The sequence below is a fragment of the Schistocerca americana genome, chromosome X, assembly GCF_021461395.2.
Source record: "Schistocerca americana isolate TAMUIC-IGC-003095 chromosome X, iqSchAmer2.1, whole genome shotgun sequence".
NCBI classification, from domain to species: Eukaryota; Metazoa; Arthropoda; class Insecta; order Orthoptera; family Acrididae; genus Schistocerca; species Schistocerca americana.
Genome location: NC_060130.1, coordinates 578197559 through 578219514, shown reverse-complemented (window position 1 = coordinate 578219514; position 21956 = coordinate 578197559). Strand labels below are relative to the sequence as shown.

The 21956-nt window shown below is 44.0% G+C and overlaps 1 protein-coding gene across 1 annotated transcript in view; it reads left to right on the top strand.

Annotated features, from left to right (window-relative positions):
- LOC124556186 (Down syndrome cell adhesion molecule-like protein Dscam2) overlaps nucleotides 1-21956 on the top strand; it is a 604696-nt gene that overhangs the window by 93199 nt on the left and 489541 nt on the right. Inside the window, exon 3 of the mRNA XM_047130181.1 lies at nucleotides 8898-9116. Within this exon, the coding sequence (XP_046986137.1) occupies nucleotides 8898-9116 (219 nt within the window). The remainder of the gene's footprint in view (nucleotides 1-8897; nucleotides 9117-21956) is intronic.

Sequence of the window (21956 nt, the reverse complement as noted above, 5' to 3'; positions counted from 1 at the left end):
CGCGATTTTAAATGGACTACCCAGCCACTATCCGTTCGTGTAAGACGCTGGTAACTGCCCTACTTGCAGGGATCCATGATTCGTTCGGACACTGAGTAAAATTCGGAGCCTATAACAACACTAATAAGAAATAAATTGAGAATTAATAAAAACAGAGATATTCTGAAATCAGAATTTAGCAGATCCCAATATAAAGCCGAGGGAAGCCTTTAGTAACGCTACACACTGCCAGATGGCAAAGAGAACACTTACTGACACCATAGATAGACACACAGAACTACGATCATATCGGAGTAAGAATGTTGAAAGGTGAGAGGCAGATCAGGGTAACAAAGGGGGGGGGGGGGGCGGAGTTTGGTGAATCTTATCACATGGCTGGCGCAGTGGGATTGCAGTTGTAGCGCGGTACTCGCGCACACCGTGTGAACAAAACGGCGTGCGTATTCGAGGGTCAAAAAATGGCTCTGAGCACTATGGGACTTAAAATCTAAGGTCATCAGTCCCCTAGAACTTAGAACTACTTAAACCTAACTATCCTAAGGATATCACACACATTCATGCCCGAGGCAGGATTCGAACCTGCGACCGTAGCGGCCACGCGGTTCCAGACTGTAGCGCCTTTAACTGCTTGGCCACACCGGCCGGTATTCGAGGGTCGCTGCTGTGTTCTGAACTAATGACCAGTTGAACTGCTACTGCTACATGTCAGTAAATTCTACAGCCTCTGGTGTGCCTCGAAGACTCAACTGAGTGAGCCGGACGTGGGGACAACCGGACTTTTTATGGCATGACTGGAGGCACACTCTTGTAGTCTTCCGACTTCAAAGAAACAGTGCCGTTGCCAGGTAAGTTGGAGGCTAAGGGCTCCGGAGCCTGACTGATGAGGTATAATAACTTACCACGTCCTTTTTCCCAAAAAGGCTTCGTATGCTGGCACAATTCCTACCATCAGGAAGACGGATTTCATTGTGTCACCACACCTCACACGAGGCGGCAGCGGCCCGTTTAAACCTTGGGTAGTTTTTAAGGTTCTCTGCCGTACTGCGTAAACTATTAACTCCTCTCAAAATGGCAACAACGAAACCTGATTCCAAATTTCAGTGCCTCGGATTTCTAGGAATCACCATCACGAAGTATCTTTTGTCTCGGAAATTTCATTAGTGATTTAAATCACAACTGAATTATCAAGCAACTCGAAATAGAACTAATAGAGAAATTACGGATACATCGGTGCGTTGTTCGTTACACATGGATCCTAAATTTCTCATCTGACTGACTGCTTCTTAATTCGTACTTGACTCTCCCTTAGTTTGCGGCCTTGCACGGCCGACTACGCGCATGTCTCGGCGCACGATGGTCCTGGGAATGTCCGATGAGTTACACATTTCTGAGAATGCATAGGTGTGTTAACAGCGACCGTCCCAAAGGTACCCAGTGAAAATGCAACTTCGATAAATAGCTTTAGTCCCACTGAGTCAGGCGGGTAGCTGCGCAAATTAGTGGTAAGTTTTTTATAATTACCTGTGGAATACTCAGAGCTGGGACTACTTTGATAAAGATGACGACAAAACTGGAGCTGAACTATCGAGTATCAAAGTGAACGCAGTGGTCCTCGTTTCTTAAGTTATTCGCTACTCTCATCTTCACCATGTCTTTCAGTTCAGATTTAAAAAATTAAGGACTGTGGAACTTCTATTAATAAATGTCTATTGGCAATACAGGGTGTATCAAAAAGAATGATACGATTTAAAAAAAATCGTAACTGTTATGTTATTTGAGATATGTACGTGAACAATGTATTGTTCGAAAGAGCTAACTTTCGAGTTTTACATGGTTCCCGCTAGAACTTCAGTTCTAGTAAAAATGGTGTCGGGACAATAAAAAGCGTTTTGTGTTCTACGTTTTGCGCAGTGCGGGTCAGTAATAACTGTTCAGCGTGACTTTCGTACTAGGTATGGCGTGGATCCTCCTACAGCACACAGCACTAGACGATGACATGAGCAATTCCGAGAAACTGGTTGTTTGTGTAAAGGCAAATTGCCGGGCAGTCTCCGAGCGTCTGCCGCAGACGTCGAACGCATGCGCCACAGTTTCACAAGGAATACGCAGAAATCCGTTCTCCGACAGCTCAACATGCCCCCGACGCCCGTCTGACGTATGTTGTGTCGACGTTTACACATGAAACCATATAAAATTCAGCTGCTGCAAGCTTTTCGTGAAGGTGACAAACAACAACGTGTGAAGTTCTGTAATTTCGTTCTTGGCAAGATGGAGGATGACAGTTTTCTTACACGCTACTGTTTAGTGACGAGGCAACATTTCATTTAAATGGAAAGGTGAACCGTCATAATGTGAGAATATGGGGTAAGGAAAAAACACATGAAGTTGTACAACATGAGAGGGACTCTCCAAAATTGAATGTGTTTTGTGCAGTTTCACGGGAAACGGTGTATGGTCCATTTTTCTTTGCCGAGAACACTGTACCGACAGGATGCGACACTGTCACACTGGAATCTGGAAGTGCGGGAATTTTTTAATCAAAGGATTACTGAACTATGGGTCGATCGCACTGCACAAAATAATTCAGCCTTACATTATTGGTCTCCAAGGTCACCGGACCTGACAGCAGCTGTGGAAACTGTAACTCAAACATGCTCGCTGCAGTGTGGGAACAACCTGAATACCGCACTGACATATGCCGTGCATCTCAAGGTGTGCGTGCAGAACACCTATGCAAAAAGAACTGTTTTTAGTTTCCCGTTCAACAAAAAACAAACTTCATTGCGTATGTTTATTAGTTTCAGAAATATAGACGTGCCAAATCAGATGATTTTTTTGATACATCCTATATAATGATTAACCACCAATGATTTATTGGACTAAAGAAGGTGAATGTACCGTAAAAAGTAGATTCGAAGTCTTTATAGCCTCTCCGTGAGTAACCTTTTCTCGGACTTATTACATTGGTTATCGAATTTTCCAATTTTCGCTATGCGTAATAGCGTATTGTCCGTTACGGTCCCTAGAATAGCTTTAGTATCACTTTAACGTTCTTTAGTCCTGGCTAGTTTAGAGTAAATACTTGCAACGTACAGAAGGAAAGACCTTGAGCTGCACAGTTACCTATCTTCTTATTTGTCTCATGATTAGTTGTGGGTTATTAACTGATAAATGTGAAGAATGTACAGTCGATTTACGAAAGACTATGTACTCACAATCGATCGACCATGTAAATTTCAAAGTGGAATACGAAATATTTATGTTATCTTTTTAAAAAATTATCTACTTTTCTTTCTAAACGGGGATACATCTACTCTGCCATTAAATGTGCAATTTAATAACATTACGACATGACAAACGCAATTTCATACAGTAATTAAAAGCGAAAACGCAGGGTCATAGCCTCATCAGTTTAAATTATTCACTCCGGCGTGCCTCGCGCCCTCTGGCGATCGTTTCTTTCCTAATATTTCAGCCTTTAATATAAAGCTCCTCTGAAAAAAAATTTTAAAAAAATTATTATAATGATGCAGCTCATTTTCCTGTGCTTCATGTGTAAGCTTACCTGGGATTGTGTTCAGACGAAAAGTGTTTAATTTGACACTCACGAGTCTGTTCCCTTCGACCCATCCTCCTAGCTGATACTAAATCTCTTTGATGTGAGAAGTCCTATTAAGCATTATAGCACACCGCTGACGCTAATACCTCGTACAAGTTGTGTGTTCAAGAGATTCCTGATGTGAACTGTAGGGTGTATGAAGCCTTCTACAAATGTGATAACATATGTATGACTACTTTAAACACCAGTTGTAAATAATGATACTTAATTATGTTGGTTTCCATTATTCAGCTTCGCTGTTATTGCATACTTTTATAATGCTTTCTTAAACGAGCTCAGGTTGAAATCTTACTGTTATCTCCTTAATATACATCCTGATGGAAAAACTTAAACGAAAGAACATTTGTGGTGCCGTAATATGCGTAAAATAAGTTCTGACGAGGTAAGCTGAGTGAAATGATACTGCTTTGTTAAATGAACATTGGAATTAATCTGAGCTTGGTTCAATACCTCTGTATTCCCCTAGCTCGCCTGCTACTTTGGTAATTTGGATGAGCAACAAAATCTCAGGTGACATATTATTAAACTAATGTCGCACAGTGGAAACGGCTTCTAGCGATCAGATGGCGTTGACCTGGGGGGAAAGTGGTGGTTTGCTTTTGCATCAGTGATGGGAGATTTGTATCTGTTTCAAATGATCTTGGTTTATTAAGACACGATTAACTAACTGAGCACGCATCTGGAATACGAACACCAGTTCGCAAACAATGAACGACTACCAAAATGTTACATGGCGTGGAATGGTTTCCCTTGCACAGACACTTTGTAGAAAGTTCGGAAATACACTCATGTGGAGACAAAAATCAGTAAATCCTTTCTTATAAGAAGGGAAAAATATAATTATCTCTCATGCCTTGAAGATACACCTGAGAAGTATGCTTCTCCACTAAGTATAGACAGCTATTACAAGCACCGGTGACAGTGAAGGAAAAAATACGGCCTAGCGGGGAATTGAGAACCGTTGATATGTTTGTTGAATCTAAAGTCATTAGGAGACATAAGAACGACCTCAAAATTCTCCTTCATTTGGCTGAACCAAGTAAGCAAAAACGAAAGTAACGAAAACGCGACCAGTCATGGCCTAAACTCGGTCCTATCAAAACACCAGAAGATCTTCCACAGTCACTTCGGTGCTCTTACTGCAGCAACCAAATGGCAGGACAGGAATCGTGTCTCACCTCCCGTCATTGCCTCGCGCTCACTCGTCAGTGCTTCGGAATCACTCGTGTAATTCAGGCCATTCCGTTGACCTTAGGAGTGGGGAGAAGCAAAATGCCTCAAGTTTGAAAGTGACCAGTCATGCTCTCTCCCTCCTCTCGAAATTTTTCATCCTCGCCTGAAACTGTGGCTTACTCTGTCCGCTGCTGCCCACAGTATCTCACGTCTGCTGTTCTCGAATCCAAAGGGAGGGGGCAAAATCTCCTTAGATTTTAAAATGTCCAATCATCCTCTGGCTTATAGCTCTGTGTTCCTTTCTCTCTCTCACCCACTGGCCACATTCGTCACCTCCAAAATGGTGTTCAATAGCACGTAGAGACGGAAGAGGTATGGTGGATTGGAAACGCCCCAGTCATGGAAGGTGAGGCGCACAGCAATCGGTAGTAATCCCATTAGTGTTTTATTATTCTAGCTTATCTAGATTTCGGCTCTAAACAGCCGTCTTCAGTGCGTGTGAGTTACAATCTAATCAACTCGCGGCAGTACATGTTACCATACGATCTTGCTGGTTTATGCACTCCAGGCAAGGGTTGTTTAATGCTACGAGTTTTTCTGTCCCTTTTCCGTTCTGCACTTCCCTCTCATGCCCAAACCTGACACTGTCTATTGAGTAGTAGCGAAAAGCTTTAGTTAAATTTTAAACACGTCCCAACTAACAATACCCTCACCTAACTACAGTTGCACGTGGAGTAAGGAATAAAGGAACTTAAATGATATCAATCTGGCCAGGTTCGAGTAGGGCTCGCGCACTAGGGGTTCCGTACAGACTTAATTATGTATATAGGCAATTCATCTACTCCGGGAACAGATATTGGAAAGATAAACAAAGACAAAATACGGTACTGCAGGTGTACCCAAAACTGGCTTCACATTAATGGAAGAGTGTTTCACACAAGAGGCACAACAGTAACATACTCCACAATACAGAAGAAAACCCACATCATGAACATTGTTACGAAGCAAATATCGTGACCTCCTGCAGTAGTAGCATACTACAAAAACTACTCAAAATTAAGAAGGAAAATTATTAAAATTAAGAAGGAAAGTTATTAAAAATGAAGCGACGTGCACATATGTCAGAAATCAGTAATTCCGACAGTAAACTTAAGGAGTTGAATGAAACGGCAGACAGGACAACCAGCCAAAGAAAAGGATAACGTCGCTATTGAACTGAATGGAAGGGCTATAAATGATGAGTATCAGGTAGAAAATACATTTGATAATGATATCTTAAGTTTAGTAGCAAGTATGAAGACAAATAGGTCAAAGGAAAAATCACAGCAATCTGCTGAAAAGGCAGCTCTCATAAAATTCAGTCATATGAATGTATCACCAACTTCTGCTGCTGAAATTAAGAAAATTCTAAAACTGATTTGCCGTCGTCAAACCCCTCCATAAGAAAGGTGATAGAAGTGATGTCAATAATTAGCGACCTGTTTCACTGCCGACATCATTTTCCAAAATTTTTGAGAAAGGAACGTACTGTAGAATAGTATCTCACCTGAGTAACAGTAGTATCCCCAACGAGTCACAGTTTCGATTTCAGAAGAGTTGCCCTACTGAGAATGCTTTTTACATGTGCACTCACCGAATTTCACAAGCATTAAATAATAAAATAGCAGCGGTTGGCAATTTCTGCGACATATCTGACAAACTACGTAAGATGATTGCGCTGGGTTTTATGTAACAGGCAACGCCTTCAAATACCACGCTCCGTATGTTCATAACCTCTCACTCGTTATGCGCAAACTGTTAGTCCTACAGAAAAAATTAACATGAACGTTTTGTAGGAAATTTAATGTAGTTAAATTTTGTATTTGGATACGTTTACGCTAGAGGCCTTAGTTTTCGACTTATTCAAGGAAAACGAACACGTCACCTTCAAACGTGATTTTCTTGAGTAATTCGAAAACTTTGGCCCACAGGAAAAATGTATCCCAGCACAAAATTTAACTACATTAAATTTACTACATAAAGGTCCCGTTCATTTTCTCTACACGACTAATATCTTCTGCATACCAAGCGAGAAAATATGAAAATCTCGCGTGTGGTTTTTGAAGACGTTGAGAGTTGCACAATACCCAGCCGAAGGGGCAGCTGAAACATCCTGTATAAAAACATGCAAAATATAAAATATTGTGGCAGTAGAGTGTAGTGTAGTGTACTGAAATTCACATATCTGTCTACAGAAAAATTTATGGAAATAACGAAGGAGCAAAAAAACGCGAGACATAAAAAAATAAAATTAATATTAAACATGAGATCTATTTATAATCTCGTTAAACACATATTCAAACAAAACCAAAATTGTTACAATGACCAATGAAGATGCTTCAAATTAGGGGAATAATACTTTTTACACTCGCAAAACAAGGAATAACTCCCATATTTAATCCTTCATGTTTTCCCAGCGATCTGTTGATATCTTGGATATTGGGGAATCCAGCCGGATGTTCGCGTCGTTCTCGCACGATATTTCAACAGCGTGCATCGCTGTCTTCTTCAGGTGCTACCTGAGATTGGCTAGTTGATACGTAGGTTAAGCAACTGGTCCTTGGGTTTTTTTTGGTCCCAAGTCTACCCGCCTTCGGCGGTCTCTACTTGTTTTTGTGTTTCAGGATAGGGTAAGTTTTTCATAACTTTATTTTTAAAAACATTCAGAAGAAACTGGGCTCTCTCTTTTGAGGTCCTTTGTTCTTCTGGGGTTTTGTCCTTTCTTGTTAGTTTGGAAATTTTAATTTTTTTCTTATTTTCTTGCTTAGGAAATTTCAGCGTCTGATTTCTTGATATTCTTGTTGCAGTTGATGGTCTTGATATTGAGGTTAATTGTCTATTTGATTTATTTTGTTTTTAAGTTAGACTGGTACTATTGATTTTGGTACTTTATACCTGTGCCACGGTTGTGGTGCTATTATTGCAACGGTTCAAAGTTGAGGGGTAGAATCTCGGCATATGTCTATTTTTCGGAAAAATTTTTGTGCATGATCTTGGATTTTTTCTCTTATTGTCTTTTCCTGTAATTGTGCATGCATTTCAGCTACCCTCGTCCATCGAGGTACTGCAAGAGACCACGTCAGGCATGTATTTTGAAGAATTTGTAACTGCTTAATGTTGGTTTGACATGTAGTGCCCCATGCTGCCGCTCCGTACAGTATTGCTGGCTGAATGGTTGACTTGTATAATTGTAGTTTGGTTTTCGTGTTAAACTCTTTACTTTTGAAGAACGGAATGAGCATATTCATCATTTTTTGAGCAGTTCTTTTTCTTTCTATTGTGTTCTCTTTGAATGTTAGTGATTTGTCCAAATGTATACCCAAATATTTTGTCTTCGAGCTCCAAGGTATGGGTTGGTCTGCGACTTGCAATTGAGTTGTTAATCTTGGTAGTCTCTTCTTTGTAAAAAATACTGCAGCTGTTTTTGTAGCGTTAAAAGTGATTTTGTTCTGTTTTTCCCAGTATTCCATTATATAATTTGTCTTTGTGTTCTTGTTGTAATGACTTCGATGTTTCTTCCGGATGTGAGGAAGGCCGTATCATCCGCATATAAGCTTAGAGTTACATGTGGTAGAGTCGGTATGTCGTTGATATAAAGATTAAATAATATTGGCGATGGTCCTTGGGTCGATCGAGTCCTGTATTTATGCCTGGAAGCAGCTGGGTGATCCCTAATCGGTCCGCCCCGAGTCGAGTGTTCCGTCTGTGGTCCACGCCCGCCATACTCGTCCTCATTGGGGTCCATTGAAGCCGAGTCTGGTGAGCGCGGACCACAGACGGAACACTCGACTCAGCGCGGACCGATTTGGGAATGCCCAGCTCCTTCCAGGCATAAATACTGGACTCGATCGACCCAAGGACCAGTCTCAGGTAACACCTGAAGAAGACAGCGGGGCACGCTGTCGAAATATCGTGCGAGAACGACGCGAACATCCGGCTGGATTCCCGAATATCCGAGATGTCAACTCCCATATTACATTCAAAAGCCACCTTTACATGTAAAAGTGCCTCACAGCCTGTTGGTGGCGACACACGCTGTCGGTGGCTACATGAGGTCTGTTTGCAGGTGGGAGTTCGCAGACGTGGAGATGCTGGACGACGAGACGCGCTACATGTCGTCGAGCGGCGCGCTCGTGCTGGTGCGCGCTCGCCCGTCGCACTCCGGCCGCTACTCCTGCCTGGCGCGCAACGCGGCCGGCGCCGCGCGCCTCGACGCCACGGTGGAGGTGGTGGCGCCGCTCTCCGTCCGCGTCACGCCGCAACTCCTGCTTGCCGGGCTCAACAAGTAACTCACTACCACTCTAACGCTTTCTGTACTAATCCCTTCGCTGCTGAATGCCCGAAAACGCGAACGGAAGCGTTCGATACCACTTCGCCTACTCACAACCAATCAGTTTCCAGTATTCGCATTCATTGGCTTCGCCGAATCACAACCGAACTATAATGCAGCAAAGTAACATAGATTTCGGACTAAGCTACAGATCAGTATGACACCATATCTATGAATTTGTATTCACTTTCATTGGCTTCGCTAAGTCATCTATGACGTTATATGGCACATCGTTACAATTCGGGACAAAGCCGACATCCGTTATCGGTTGGTTTAGATGCCCAGAGGCAGCTGCGCCTGCCGTACTGGCCGTGATGAGCTACGCTTTGCAGTGCGTGCTGCACTGACTTACAGTTATCGTACGCTCTTATAATATACTTATTCCCACAAAGAGGTTTTTAAAATAAATATCAAATAGGCCTATTCTTTATTCTTCACATTCCTCAAAGTAGATAACTTTACAAAGAATTAAATTTGAGAAAATGTATTATATGCTTCAAAATTAATAATGGTTCAAATGGCTCTGAGCACTATGGGACTTAACATCTGAGGTCATCAGTCCCCTAGAACTTAGAACTACTTAAACCTAACTAACCTAAGGACATCACACACATCCATGCCCGAGGCAGGATTCGAACCTGCGTCCGTAGCAGTCGCGCGGTTCCGGACTGCGCGCCTAGAACCGCTAGACCACCGCGGCCGGCCAAAATTAATAGCAGCACACAGTCTGACATCACATTGTTTACAGCAGTAACGAGAATCTTCTCATGTATTTATCCCAGCTGCATACGATGAACACCGAGCGAGGTGGCGCAGTGGTTAGAACACTGGACTCGCATTCGGGAGGACGACGGTTCAATCCCGTCTCCGGCCATCCAGATTTAGGTTTTCCGAGAATCTTCCCATGTATTTATCCCAGCTGCATACGATGAACACCGAGCGAGGTGGCGCAGTGGTTAGCACACTGGACTCGCATTCGGGAGGACGACGGTTCAATCCCGTCTCCGGCCATCCAGATTTAGGTTTTCCGTGATTTCCCTAAATCGTTTCAGGCAAATGCCGGGATGGTTCCTTTGAAAGGGCACGGCCTATTTCCTTCCCAATCCTTCCCTAACCCGAGCTTGCGCTCCGTCTCTAATGACCTCGTTGTCGACGGGACGTTAAACACTAACCACCACCACCACCATACGATGAACCTTACGAATCGGTTTTGTTTAAGGGAAGATCCAACAGCGCTTATAAAGTGCCTCTGCGAAGACGCAATGGATTTCCCTGGTGATAGTTCTCTAAAGTCTCACGAATAAGACTGAATTGAAATTCGGCGATTCTTGCCGGTATGAACGTTGTAAATGGCATGAGATCACAGTACGCACGTCTTTAAGGCGTGGAAAAAGTTTGTGTACAATTGCACGGTGTGCGTACACATTGCCTCGAGCTAAGTTCAAAATGGTTCAAATGGCCCTGAGCACTATGGGACTTAACATCTATGGTCATCAGTCCCCTAGAACTTAGAACTACTTAAACCTAACTAACCTAAGGACAGTACACAACACCCAGTCATCACGAGGCCTCGAGCTAAGTAACGTGTCATATTTGACCGCTGCAACAATAGACTTCTTGTAATCCGACACACACTTTAGTTTCAGTTTTTCCGAATTAGTTTCGCGGTTCAGTTTCCCAGATTATATGGTTTCACCTGTATGACATGTATATTTACAAGTCCAAGTACGCTGCTGAGTTTGATTGCCTTTACTTTTTACAGTAGACCTATTTCGATGAACTGCCATCATCAGGTTATCTGTAAGTAGATGTTACATAATTTTTGTACATTATTTCTAATTTTACTTGTAATTATTAAGTGAATTTCAGTCTTATGGTTTTGACATCCATGTGATATGGATGGTACTGACACTATCTATTTACTTGATAATTACGTAACTGAAAAAACAAGGGCCAAAAATAGCCTACAGAACAGATAATTCACTACAGAGAAGATTAAGGGCAACCAATGCGAAAACAGAGAAATACAAAATGTCTAGTATTTGCCAACTAATATGCCAGGAATGCATTACGATTTGTGTAAGACAGACGAGCATAAAATTTAATACCAGGTATTTAAAACACAGAAGAATATTAAAAAGTAGCAGCTATCATTCTACATTTCCTGAAGAACTTATGGACATGAAACATACCCCAACAAACAACAACACCGACTTGAAAACTCTCAGAGGCACCAATAGGTCCCCACAAAACCTAATAATTGAAGAAAGCTACCAAATACAAAAAGCAATAATCGAAAGAAAACAAATAATAAATGAATACACAGATCTCTGATACGGAGTTCTGTTCTACACTCTCAAAGAACTATCAGATAACACCAACCCATTAACACTCAAAGAACTATCAGATAAAACCAACCCATAATCTCTCTCTCTCTCTCTCTCTCTCTCTCTCTCTCTCTCTCTCTCTCACACACACACACACACACACACACACACACACACACACACATTCATACCAACAAACAAAATAATTAAACAAAGCACGCAAGCCGACTGGTGTGGCCAAGCGGTTCTAGGCGCTTCAGTCTGGAACCGCGCGACCGCTACGGTCGCAGGTTCGCATCCTGCTTCGGGCATGGATGTGTGTGATGTCCTTAGGTTATTGATTGGCGACTCCATAGTGTCCTGTGCACTACGACCAGATAATGGGTATACTTTGAAGGAGAGACAGCATTGGTCGTATATTTTTGTTTATTATCGCAAAATCGATTTTCGGTCACTTAGTGACCATCTTCAGTGCTGTAATATATAACTTAAATTAGTAAGCACTGGTGTCAATAAGCTTACGGCGATCACATAGAGTCTAAGTAGTTCTAAGTTCTAGGGGACTGATGACCTCAGATGTTAAGTCCCGTAGTGCTCAGAGCCATTTGAACCAACCAAAGCACACAAACCTTCTCCTAACTACACACACACACACACACACACACACACACACACACACACTCACTCACTCACAAACTCACTCGTAAATAGCTTTTCTACATCAAGTTCTATGTGGTTGTAGATGACAAACTGTGAAAGGAAACAAGTGCAATAAGAAACATAAAAACCCAAGGAAACCACAGAATAACATAACAAGGTACACTATTGGGCATTAAAATTGCTACACCACGAAGATGACGTGCTACAGACGCGAAATTTAACCGGCAGGAAGAAGATGCTGTGATATGCAAATGATTAGCTTATCAGAGCATTCACACAAGGTTGGCGCCAGTGGCGACACCTACAACGTGCTGACGTGAGGAAAGTTTCCAACCGATTTCTCATACACAAACAGCAGTTGAACGGGATTGCCTGGTGAAACGTTGTTGTGATGCCTCGTGTAAGGAGGAGAAATGTGTACCCTCACGTTTCCGATCACTTTGATAAAGGTCGGATTGTAGCCTATCGCTATTGCGGTATATCGTATCGCGACATTGCTGCTCGCGTTGGTCGAGATCCAATGACTGTTAGCAGAATATGGAATTGGTGGGTTCAGGAGGATAATACGGAAAGCCGTGTTGAATCCCAAGGGCCTCGTATCACTAGCAGTCGAAATGACAGGCATCTTATGCGCGTGGCTGTAACGGATCGTGCAGCCACGTCTCGATCCCTGAGTCAACATATGGGGACGTTTGCAAGACAACAACCAACAGCACGAACAGTTCGACAACGTTTGCAGCAGCATGGACTATCAGCTCGGACACCATGGCTGCGGTTACCCTTGACGCTGCATCACATACAGGAGCGCCTGCGATCGTGTACTCAACGACGAACATGGTGCACGAATGGCAAAACGTCATTTTTTGGGATGACTCCAGGTTTTGTTTACAGCATCATGATGGTCGCATTCGTGTTTGGCGACATCGCAGTGAACGCACATTGGAAGCGTGTATTCGTCATCGCCATACTGGCGTATCACCTGGCGTGATGGTATGGGGTGCCATTGGTTACACGTCTCGGTCACCTCTTGTTCGCATTGACGGCACTTTGAACAATGGACGTTACATTTCAGATGTGTTACGACCCGTGGTTCTACCCTTCATTCGATCCCCGCGAAACCCTACATTTCAGCAGGATAATGCACGACCGCCTGTTGCAGATCCTGTACGGGCCTTTCTGGATACAGAAAATGTTCGACTGCTGCCCTGGCCAGCACATTCTCCAGATCTCTCACGAACTGAAAACGTCTGGACAATGATGGCCGAGCAACTGGCTCGTCACAATATGCCAGTCACTACTCTTGATGAACTGTGGTATCGTGTTGAAGCTGCATAGGCAGCTGTACCTGTACACGCCATCCAAGCTCTGTTTGACTCAATGCCCAGGCGTATCAAAGCCGTTATTACGGCCAGAGGAGTTTGTCCTGGGTACTAATTTCTCAGGATCTATGCACCCAAATTGCGTGAAAATGTAATCACATGTCAGTTCTAGTATAATATATTCGTCCAATGAATACCCGTTTATCACTTGCATTTCTTCTTGGTGTAGCAGTTTTAATGGCCAGTAGTGTATAAATACAAGCATAACAAGGTATATATACAAAACTTCAAATGGTTCAAATGGCTCTGAGTACTATGGGACTTAACATCTGAGGTCATCAGTGCCCTAGATCTTAGAACTAATTAAACCCAACTAACCTAAGTACATCACACACATCTATCTCCGAGGCAGGATTCTAACCTGTGACCGTAGCGGTCGCGCTGTTCCAGACTGAAGCGCCTAGAACCGCTCGGCCACTGCGGCCGGCTTACGAAACTTCATCTGTTTTTTCAAATTTGTAAATAATATCTTAAAGACTCAAATTTATAGGAGTACAAATAGTAAAGAGCATTTTTCCTGTTTAATAGAAAGAAAATGAAAGCCCACTGATGATGTTGAAACTTCAGCGAAACATGTCTTGCATGTAGAAGAAAAGACAAAATTGTGAAATGCTCAAGGGGGACCCTCTCCAAAACCAAATCTATTTGTAAGCAAACGTGGACAAGAGAGCTTCAGCCTCAAGATGATGATTGTCTTTCTTGTAATCTTGTTCATTACGAAGATATTGTTAGATGACCCATGGTTTGTCACCCATGGAGAGTGAAACAAGACGTCAGGACGACAGTAGATCTGTTTAATTAACTTCTTTATTCTGGCCCTCGGCCGTAGTAGACGAGGAATAGTTTGGTGGAGGAGTCCAGTTGCCTCTCATGCGAAACAGTAGACGTCCGACATTGCTGACAGTCAAAGAGCGGGGCAGAGCCTAGCGTCACCCAAATGCCATTGTCAGCGACGTCTCCGGATGCAACCGTGATGACAGCGCGGCAGCGCGTCTGGCGATACCGCGAAGGTGGCCGTGACCTCCCTCCAGCGAGCGGTCGCTTCTCTGCTCCGGCGGCGACTCCCTCATGACTCAGGGCAGGCTGCCCTGTCCAGTGGTCGAACAGCGGACCTCATACTGCATTACAGGATGTCGCTCTAAGCGTCACAGACTCGCGGCGTCGGCTGTGATACTGAGACGAGGATATTTTAGTACTCGAAAGGTTGAGTACTTATACGTTCCAGACTACGTTCGTTTAGGCCTTAAGGCACACACACTAAACAATTCCGTGGTGGCAAGTGAGGGAAGGCTTCCAGCCCTCCAGTAGTGTATTGCAGCAACGGCTGTTGCTATACCGTTTCCAAGTGGCTCTGCTTCACAACACCCGTCAGCCTTATTTTGCTTCGCAATGCATAACACTCTTGCCTGCCTGCGGCTGGCTCTGTTGCAGTTCACTTTCGCTCTGGCATACACTTGATACGCCACATTGCCTCCTTTTCATCAAGACCCGGTCGTTTGGGTCGAGCAACTTAGATTACCTTTTACGCTAGAGTTCGAGGCGACTGGCCCTTCTGATCCCGTTTCCCCTCTTAAGGATTATTCTAACAATTGGTTTGCTTAACCCTATCACTTAATCTTACACATTTCTATGGGGCCCTTTGCCGTGCTCCAAGACTCAAATACCATGGGACTTATTTCATTACTAGGATTCTGCCATAATAACCTCTAATCCTCAGTTCCAAACTTACAAGTTAAATTGAATCAATTACCCTTAATACCCCCCCCCCCCCCCCATGAACCATGGACCTTGCCGTTGGTGGGGAGGCTTGCGTGCCTCGGCGATACAGATAGCCGTACCGTAGGTGCAACCACAACGGAGGGGTATCTGTTGAGAGGCCAGACAAATGTATGGTTCCTGAAGAGGGCCAGCAGCCTTTTCAGTAGTTGCAGGGGCAACAGTCTGGATGATTGACTGATTTGGCCTTGTAACACTAACCAAAACAGCCTTGCTCTGCTGGTACTGTGAACGGCTGAAAGCAAGGGGAATCTACGGCCGTAATTTTTCCCGAGGGCATGCAGCTTTACTGTATGATTAAATGATGATGGCGTCCTCTTGGGTAAAACATTCCGGAGGTAAAATAGTCCCCCATTCATATCTCCGGGCGGGGACTACTCAAGAGGATGTCGTTATCAGGAGAAAGAAAACTGGCGTTCTACGGATCGGAGCGTGGAATGTCAGATCCCTTAATCGGGCAGGTAGGTTAGAAAATTTGAAAAGGGAAATGGATAGGTTAAAGTTAGATATAGTGGGAATTAGTGAAGTTCGCTGGCAGGAGGAACAGGACTTCTGGTCAGGTGACTACAGGGTTATAAACATAAAATCAAGTAGGGGTAATGCAGGAGTAGGTTTAATAATGAATAGGAAAATAGGAATGCGAGTAAGCTACTACAAACAGCATAGTGAACGCATTATAGTGGCCAAGATAGATACGAAGCCCACGCCTACCACAGTAGTACAAGTTTATATGCCTACTAGCTCTGCAGATGACGAAGAAATTGAAAAAATGTATGATGAAATAAAAGAAATTATTGAGATACTGAAGGGAGATGAAAATTTAATAGTCATGGGTGACTGGAATTCGTCAGTAGAAAAAGGGAGAGAAGGAAACATAGTAGGTGAATATGGATTGGGGGTAAGAAACGAAAGAGGAAGCCGCCTGGTGGAATTTTGCACAGAGCACAACCTAATCATAGCTAACACTTGGTTCAAGAATCATAAAAGAAGATTGTATACACTCCTGGAAATGGAAAAAAGAACACATTGACACCGGTGTGTCAGACCCACCATACTTGCTCCGGACACTGCGAGAGGGCTGTACAAGCAATGATCACACGCACGGCACAGCGGACACACCAGGAACCGCGGTGTTGGCCGTCAAATGGCGCTAGCTGCGCAGCATTTGTGCACCGCCGCCGTCAGTGTCAGCCAGTTTGCCGTGGCATACGGAGCTCCATCGCAGTCTTTAACACTGGTAGCATGCCGCGACAGCGTGGACGTGAACCGTATGTGCAGTTGACGGACTTTGAGCGAGGGCGTATAGTGGGCATGCGGGAGGCCGGGTGGACGTACCGCCGAATTGCTCAACACGTGGGGCGTGAGGTCTCCACAGTACATCGATGTTGTCGCCAGTGGTCGGCGGAAGGTGCACGTGCCCGTCGACCTGGGACCGGACCGCAGCGACGCACGGATGCACGCCAAGACCGTAGGATCCTACGCAGTGCCGTAGGGGACCGCACCGCCACTTCCCAGCAAATTAGGGACACTGTTGCTCCTGGGGTATCGGCGAGGACCATTCGCAACCGTCTCCATGAAGCTGGGCTACGGTCCCGCACACCGTTAGGCCGTCTTCCGCTCACGCCCCAACATCGTGCAGCCCGCCTCCAGTGGTGTCGCGACAGGCGTGAATGGAGGGACGAATGGAGACGTGTCGTCTTCAGCGATGAGAGTCGCTTCTGCCTTGGTGCCAATGATGGTCGTATGTGTGTTTGGCGCCGTGCAGGTGAGCGCCACAATCAGGACTGCATACGACCGAGGCACACAGGGCCAACACCCGGCATCATGGTGTGGGGAGCGATCTCCTACACTGGCCGTACACCACTGGTGATCGTCGAGGGGACACTGAATAGTGCACGGTACATCCAAACCGTCATCGAACCCATCGTTCTACCATTCCTAGACCGGCAAGGGAACTTGCTGTTCCAACAGGACAATGCACGTCCGCATGTATCCCGTGCCACCCAACGTGCTCTAGAAGGTGTAAGTCAACTACCCTGGCCAGCAAGATCTCCGGATCTGTCCCCCATTGAGCATGTTTGGGACTGGATGAAGCGTCGTCTCACGCGGTCTGCACGTCCAGCACGAACGCTGGTCCAACTGAGGCGCCAGGTGGAAATGGCATGGCAAGCCGTTCCACAGGACTACATCCAGCATCTCTACGATCGTCTCCATGGGAGAATAGCAGCCTGCATTGCTGCGAAAGGTGGATATACACTGTACTAGTGCCGACATTGTGCATGCTCTGTTGCCTGTATCTATGTGCCTTTGGTTCTGTCAGTGTGATCATGTGATGTATCTGACCCCAGGAATGTGTCAATAAAGTTTCCCCTTCCTGGGACAATGAATTCACGGTGTTCTTATTTCAATTTCCAGGAGTGTACATGGAAGAAGCCTGGAGATACTGACAGGTTTCAGATAGAGTATATAATGGTAAGACAGAGATTTAGGAACCAGGTTTTAAATTGTAAGACATTTCCAGGGGCAGACGTGGACTCTGACCACAATCTATTGGTTATGAACTGTAGATTAAAACTGAAGAAACTGCAAAAAGGTTGGAATTTAAGGAGATGGGACCTGGATAAACTGACTAAACCAGAGGTTGTACAGGGTTTCAGGGAGATCATAAGGGAACAATTGACAGGAATGGGGGAAAGAAATACAGTAGAAGAAGAATGGGTAGCTTTGAGGAATGAAATAGTGAAGGCAGCAGAGGATCAAGTAGGTGAAAAGACGAGGGCTAGTAGAAATCCTTGGGTAACAGAAGAGATACTGAATTTAATTGATGGAAGGACAAAATACAAAAATGCAGCAAGTGAAGCAGGCAAAAAGGAATACAAACGGCTCAAAAATGAGATCGACAAGAAGTGCGGAATGGCTAAGCAGGGATGGTTAGAGGACAAATGTAAGGATGTAGAGGCTTATCTCATGAGGGGTAAGATAGATATTGCCTACAGGAAAATTAAAGATACCTTTGGAGAAAAGAGAACCATTTGTATGAATATCAAGAGCTCAAATGGAAACCCAGTTCTAAGCAAAGAAGGGAAAGCAGAAAGGTGGAAGGAGTATATACAAGGGCGATGTACTTGAGGACAATATTATGGAAATGGAAGAGGATGTAGATGAAGATGAAATGGGAGATATGATACTGCGTGAAGAGTTTGACAGAGCACTGAAAGACCTGAGTCGCAACAAAACTCCGGGAGTAGACAACATTCCATTAGAACTACTGACAGCCTTGGGAGAGCCAGTCCTGACAAAACTATACCATCTGGTGAGCAAGATGTGTGAGACAGGCGAAATACCCTCAGACTTCAAGAACAATATAATAATTCCAATCCCAAAGAAAGCAGGTGTTGACAGATGTGAAAATTACCGAACTATCAGTTTAATAAGTCACGGCTGCAAAATACTAACACGAATTCTTTACAGACGAATGTAAAAACTGGTAGAAGCCGACCTCGGGGAAGATCAGTTTGGATTCCGTAGAAATATCGGAACACGTGAGGCAATACTGACCTTACGAATTATCTTAGAATCCATATTAAGGAAAGGCAAATCTACCTTCCTAGCATTTGTAGACTTAGAGAAAGCTTTTGACAATGTTGACTGGAATACACTCTTTTAAATTCTGAAGGTGGTAGGGGTAAAATACAGTGAGCGAAAAGCTATTTACAATTTGTACAGAAACCAGATGGCAATTGTAAGGGTCGAGGGGCACGAAAGGGAAGCAGTGGTTGGGAAGGGAGTGAGACAGGGTTGTAGCCTCTCCCCGATGTTATTCAATGTTTATATTGAGCAAGCAGTGAAGGAAACAAAAGAAGAATTCGGAGTAGGTATTAAAATCCATGGAGAAGATATAAAAACTTTGAGGTTCGCCGATGACATTGTAATTCTGTCAGAGACAGCAAAGGACTTGCAAGAGCAGTTGAACGGAATGGATAGTGTCTTGAAAGGAGGATATAAGATGAACATCAACAAAAGCAAAACAAGGATAATGGAATGTAGTCGAATTAAGTCGGGTGATGCTGAGGGAATTAGATTAGGAAATGAGACACTTAAAGTAGTAAAGGAGTTTTGCTATTTGGGGAGCAAAATAACTGATGATGGTCGAAGTAGAGAGGATATAAAATGTAGACTGGCAATGGCAAGGAAAGCATTTCTGAAGAGGAGAAATTTGTTAACATCCAGTATAGGTTTAAGTGTCAGGAAGTCGTTTCTAAAAGTATTTGTATGGAGTGTAGCCATGTATGGAAGTGAAACATGGACGATAAATAGTTTGGACAAGAAGAGAATAGAAGCTTTCGAAATGTGGTGCTACAGATGAATGCTGAAGATTAGATGGGTACATCACATAACTAATGAGGAAGCATTGAATAGGATTGGGGAGAAGAGAAGTTTGTGGCACAACTTGACTAGAACAAGGGATTGGTTGGTAGGACATGTTCTGAGGCATCAAGGGATCACCAGTTTAGTATTGGAGGGCAGCGTGGAGGGTAAAAATCGTACAGGGAGACCAAGAGATGAATACACTAAGTAAATTCAGAAGGATGTAGGTTGCAGTAGGTACTGGGAGATGAAGAAGCTTGCACAGGATAGAGTAGCATGGAAAGCTGCATCAAACCAGTCTCAGGACTGAAGACCACAACAACAACAACCCTTAATACTACCCGCTCGTGCGTTTATCTTCCTTCTGGTACTTTTGTGCTCGGGGTATCCAATCCACTGGACTCTGAACGATGGCTGGGTCTGAATTCTGTCTTGTGTTTCGTCTTCTATGCCCCTTCTTTATTACCATATGCAGACAGACTGTAATTTCCCCTTGCTAGCATTTCTGTAACTTGGCTTCCTCCATTTCTAAATTCCTTCTCCTGTCTTTTGCAATTAATAATAGTCGCTGCGTTTTTGCTCTTACAATTTTCACCAATATCCCCCACTCGACAGGATACGCATGAACTATGTAGCACTCGTAACGTGCTCGCTTCCCTGATACTGGTCTAGAAACGGTAAACTTTTGCTCCATCAGTCTCACAGATTCTGTGGCTATCTTGAAACAAAAAACGTAAGTTCTTATGTTCGGGTTTTAAAACCAACCCCAACTCCGGCGGTAGTTCCTTCCGTACTTTCTTCAAATCCTCTAAATACTGCTCTGGCGACAGTAAGTTTACCCCTGACTGATCTCTAACATCCTGCTGAATAGTCACCTGTAGTTCTGTTACTTTTCCTCGTGATCCCAAACACTAGTTTCTATGGAGTGCAACCATTTTGTCATTACTGCTTCCATATAAGACTCTTACTTCGGTTTGTAGTTCTCTGATGTTCTGATCAACTGCATCTCCTGTAGATTTGGCATATCGCATTACTTCCACAGTCAGTAGCCGTAGTAGTCGTGTGTCATTTAATACGTCCTTCTCTAAACTTGCATTCAGCGTAGTGTACCAATCACTAGTGCTTTGTTCCCTTTTGCCCATTACTTAACCTATTCTACGGTGTTGTGCACCCTTCGAATGTCTGCCTCATCAGCAGCGACAAATATTGTTTTCATAAACCGACCTCCAGCGTCGATCCAACTCCACTTCATTCGCGTATGTGGTATAATCCCCATCACCTGGGTCATCTCACTCCTTAATTTATCGTACTCCTCTTGTACTCTCTTACATACCACGGCAGTTCCTTTGAGTATCCCATGCCTTTCCGTTCCATGACGGAATTTCCCGAATGGTTGTTCTAATCTTCTCAACTCTTTACGCGTTTCCCATGCTTTGAATATCACCTGTATCATCCAGAGACGACTCGTGATCACTACGTCTTCCTGCTTGGGGAACAGAATTCCTCCTTTCAGGCGCTGGTTCCGTAACGCATCCAGCCCGACGAAGATCAGTAGTCCCGCTATGAACTACATCATCTCCTCTTCTCTGCACCTCACTCACGGGCAGGAATACCTATTACTTTCCGCCCCCTTAAATATCTACATCTACATCCATACTCCGCAAGCCACCTGACAGTGTGTGGCGGAGGGTACCTTGAGTACCTCTATCGGTTCTCCCTTCTATTCCAGTCTCGTATTGTCCGTGAAAAGAAAGATTGTCGGAATGCCTCTGTGTGGGCTCTAATCTCTCTGATTTTATCCTCATGGGGAGCAATATACTGCTTGACTCCTCGGTGAAGGTATGTTCTCGAAACTTCAACAAAAGCCCGTATCGAGCTACTGAGCGTCTCTCTTGCAGAGTCTTCCACTGGAGTTTATCTATCATCTCCGTAACACTTTCGCGATTACTAAATGGTCCTGTAAAGAAACGCGTTGCACTCCGTTGGATCTTCTCTCTCTCTTCTATCAACCCTATCAGTTACGGATCCGACACCGGTGAGCAGGATTCAAGCAGTGGGTGAACGAGTGTGCTGTGACCTACTTCCTTTGTTTTCGGACTGCATTTCCTGAGGATTCTTCCGATGAATCTCACTGTGGCGTCTGTTTTACCGACGATTAATTTTATATGGTCATTCCATTTCAAATCACTCCTAATGCCTACTCCCAGGCAATTTATGGAATTAACTGCTTCCAGTTGCTGACCCTTTATATTGTAGCCAAATGATAAAGGATCTTTCTTTTTATG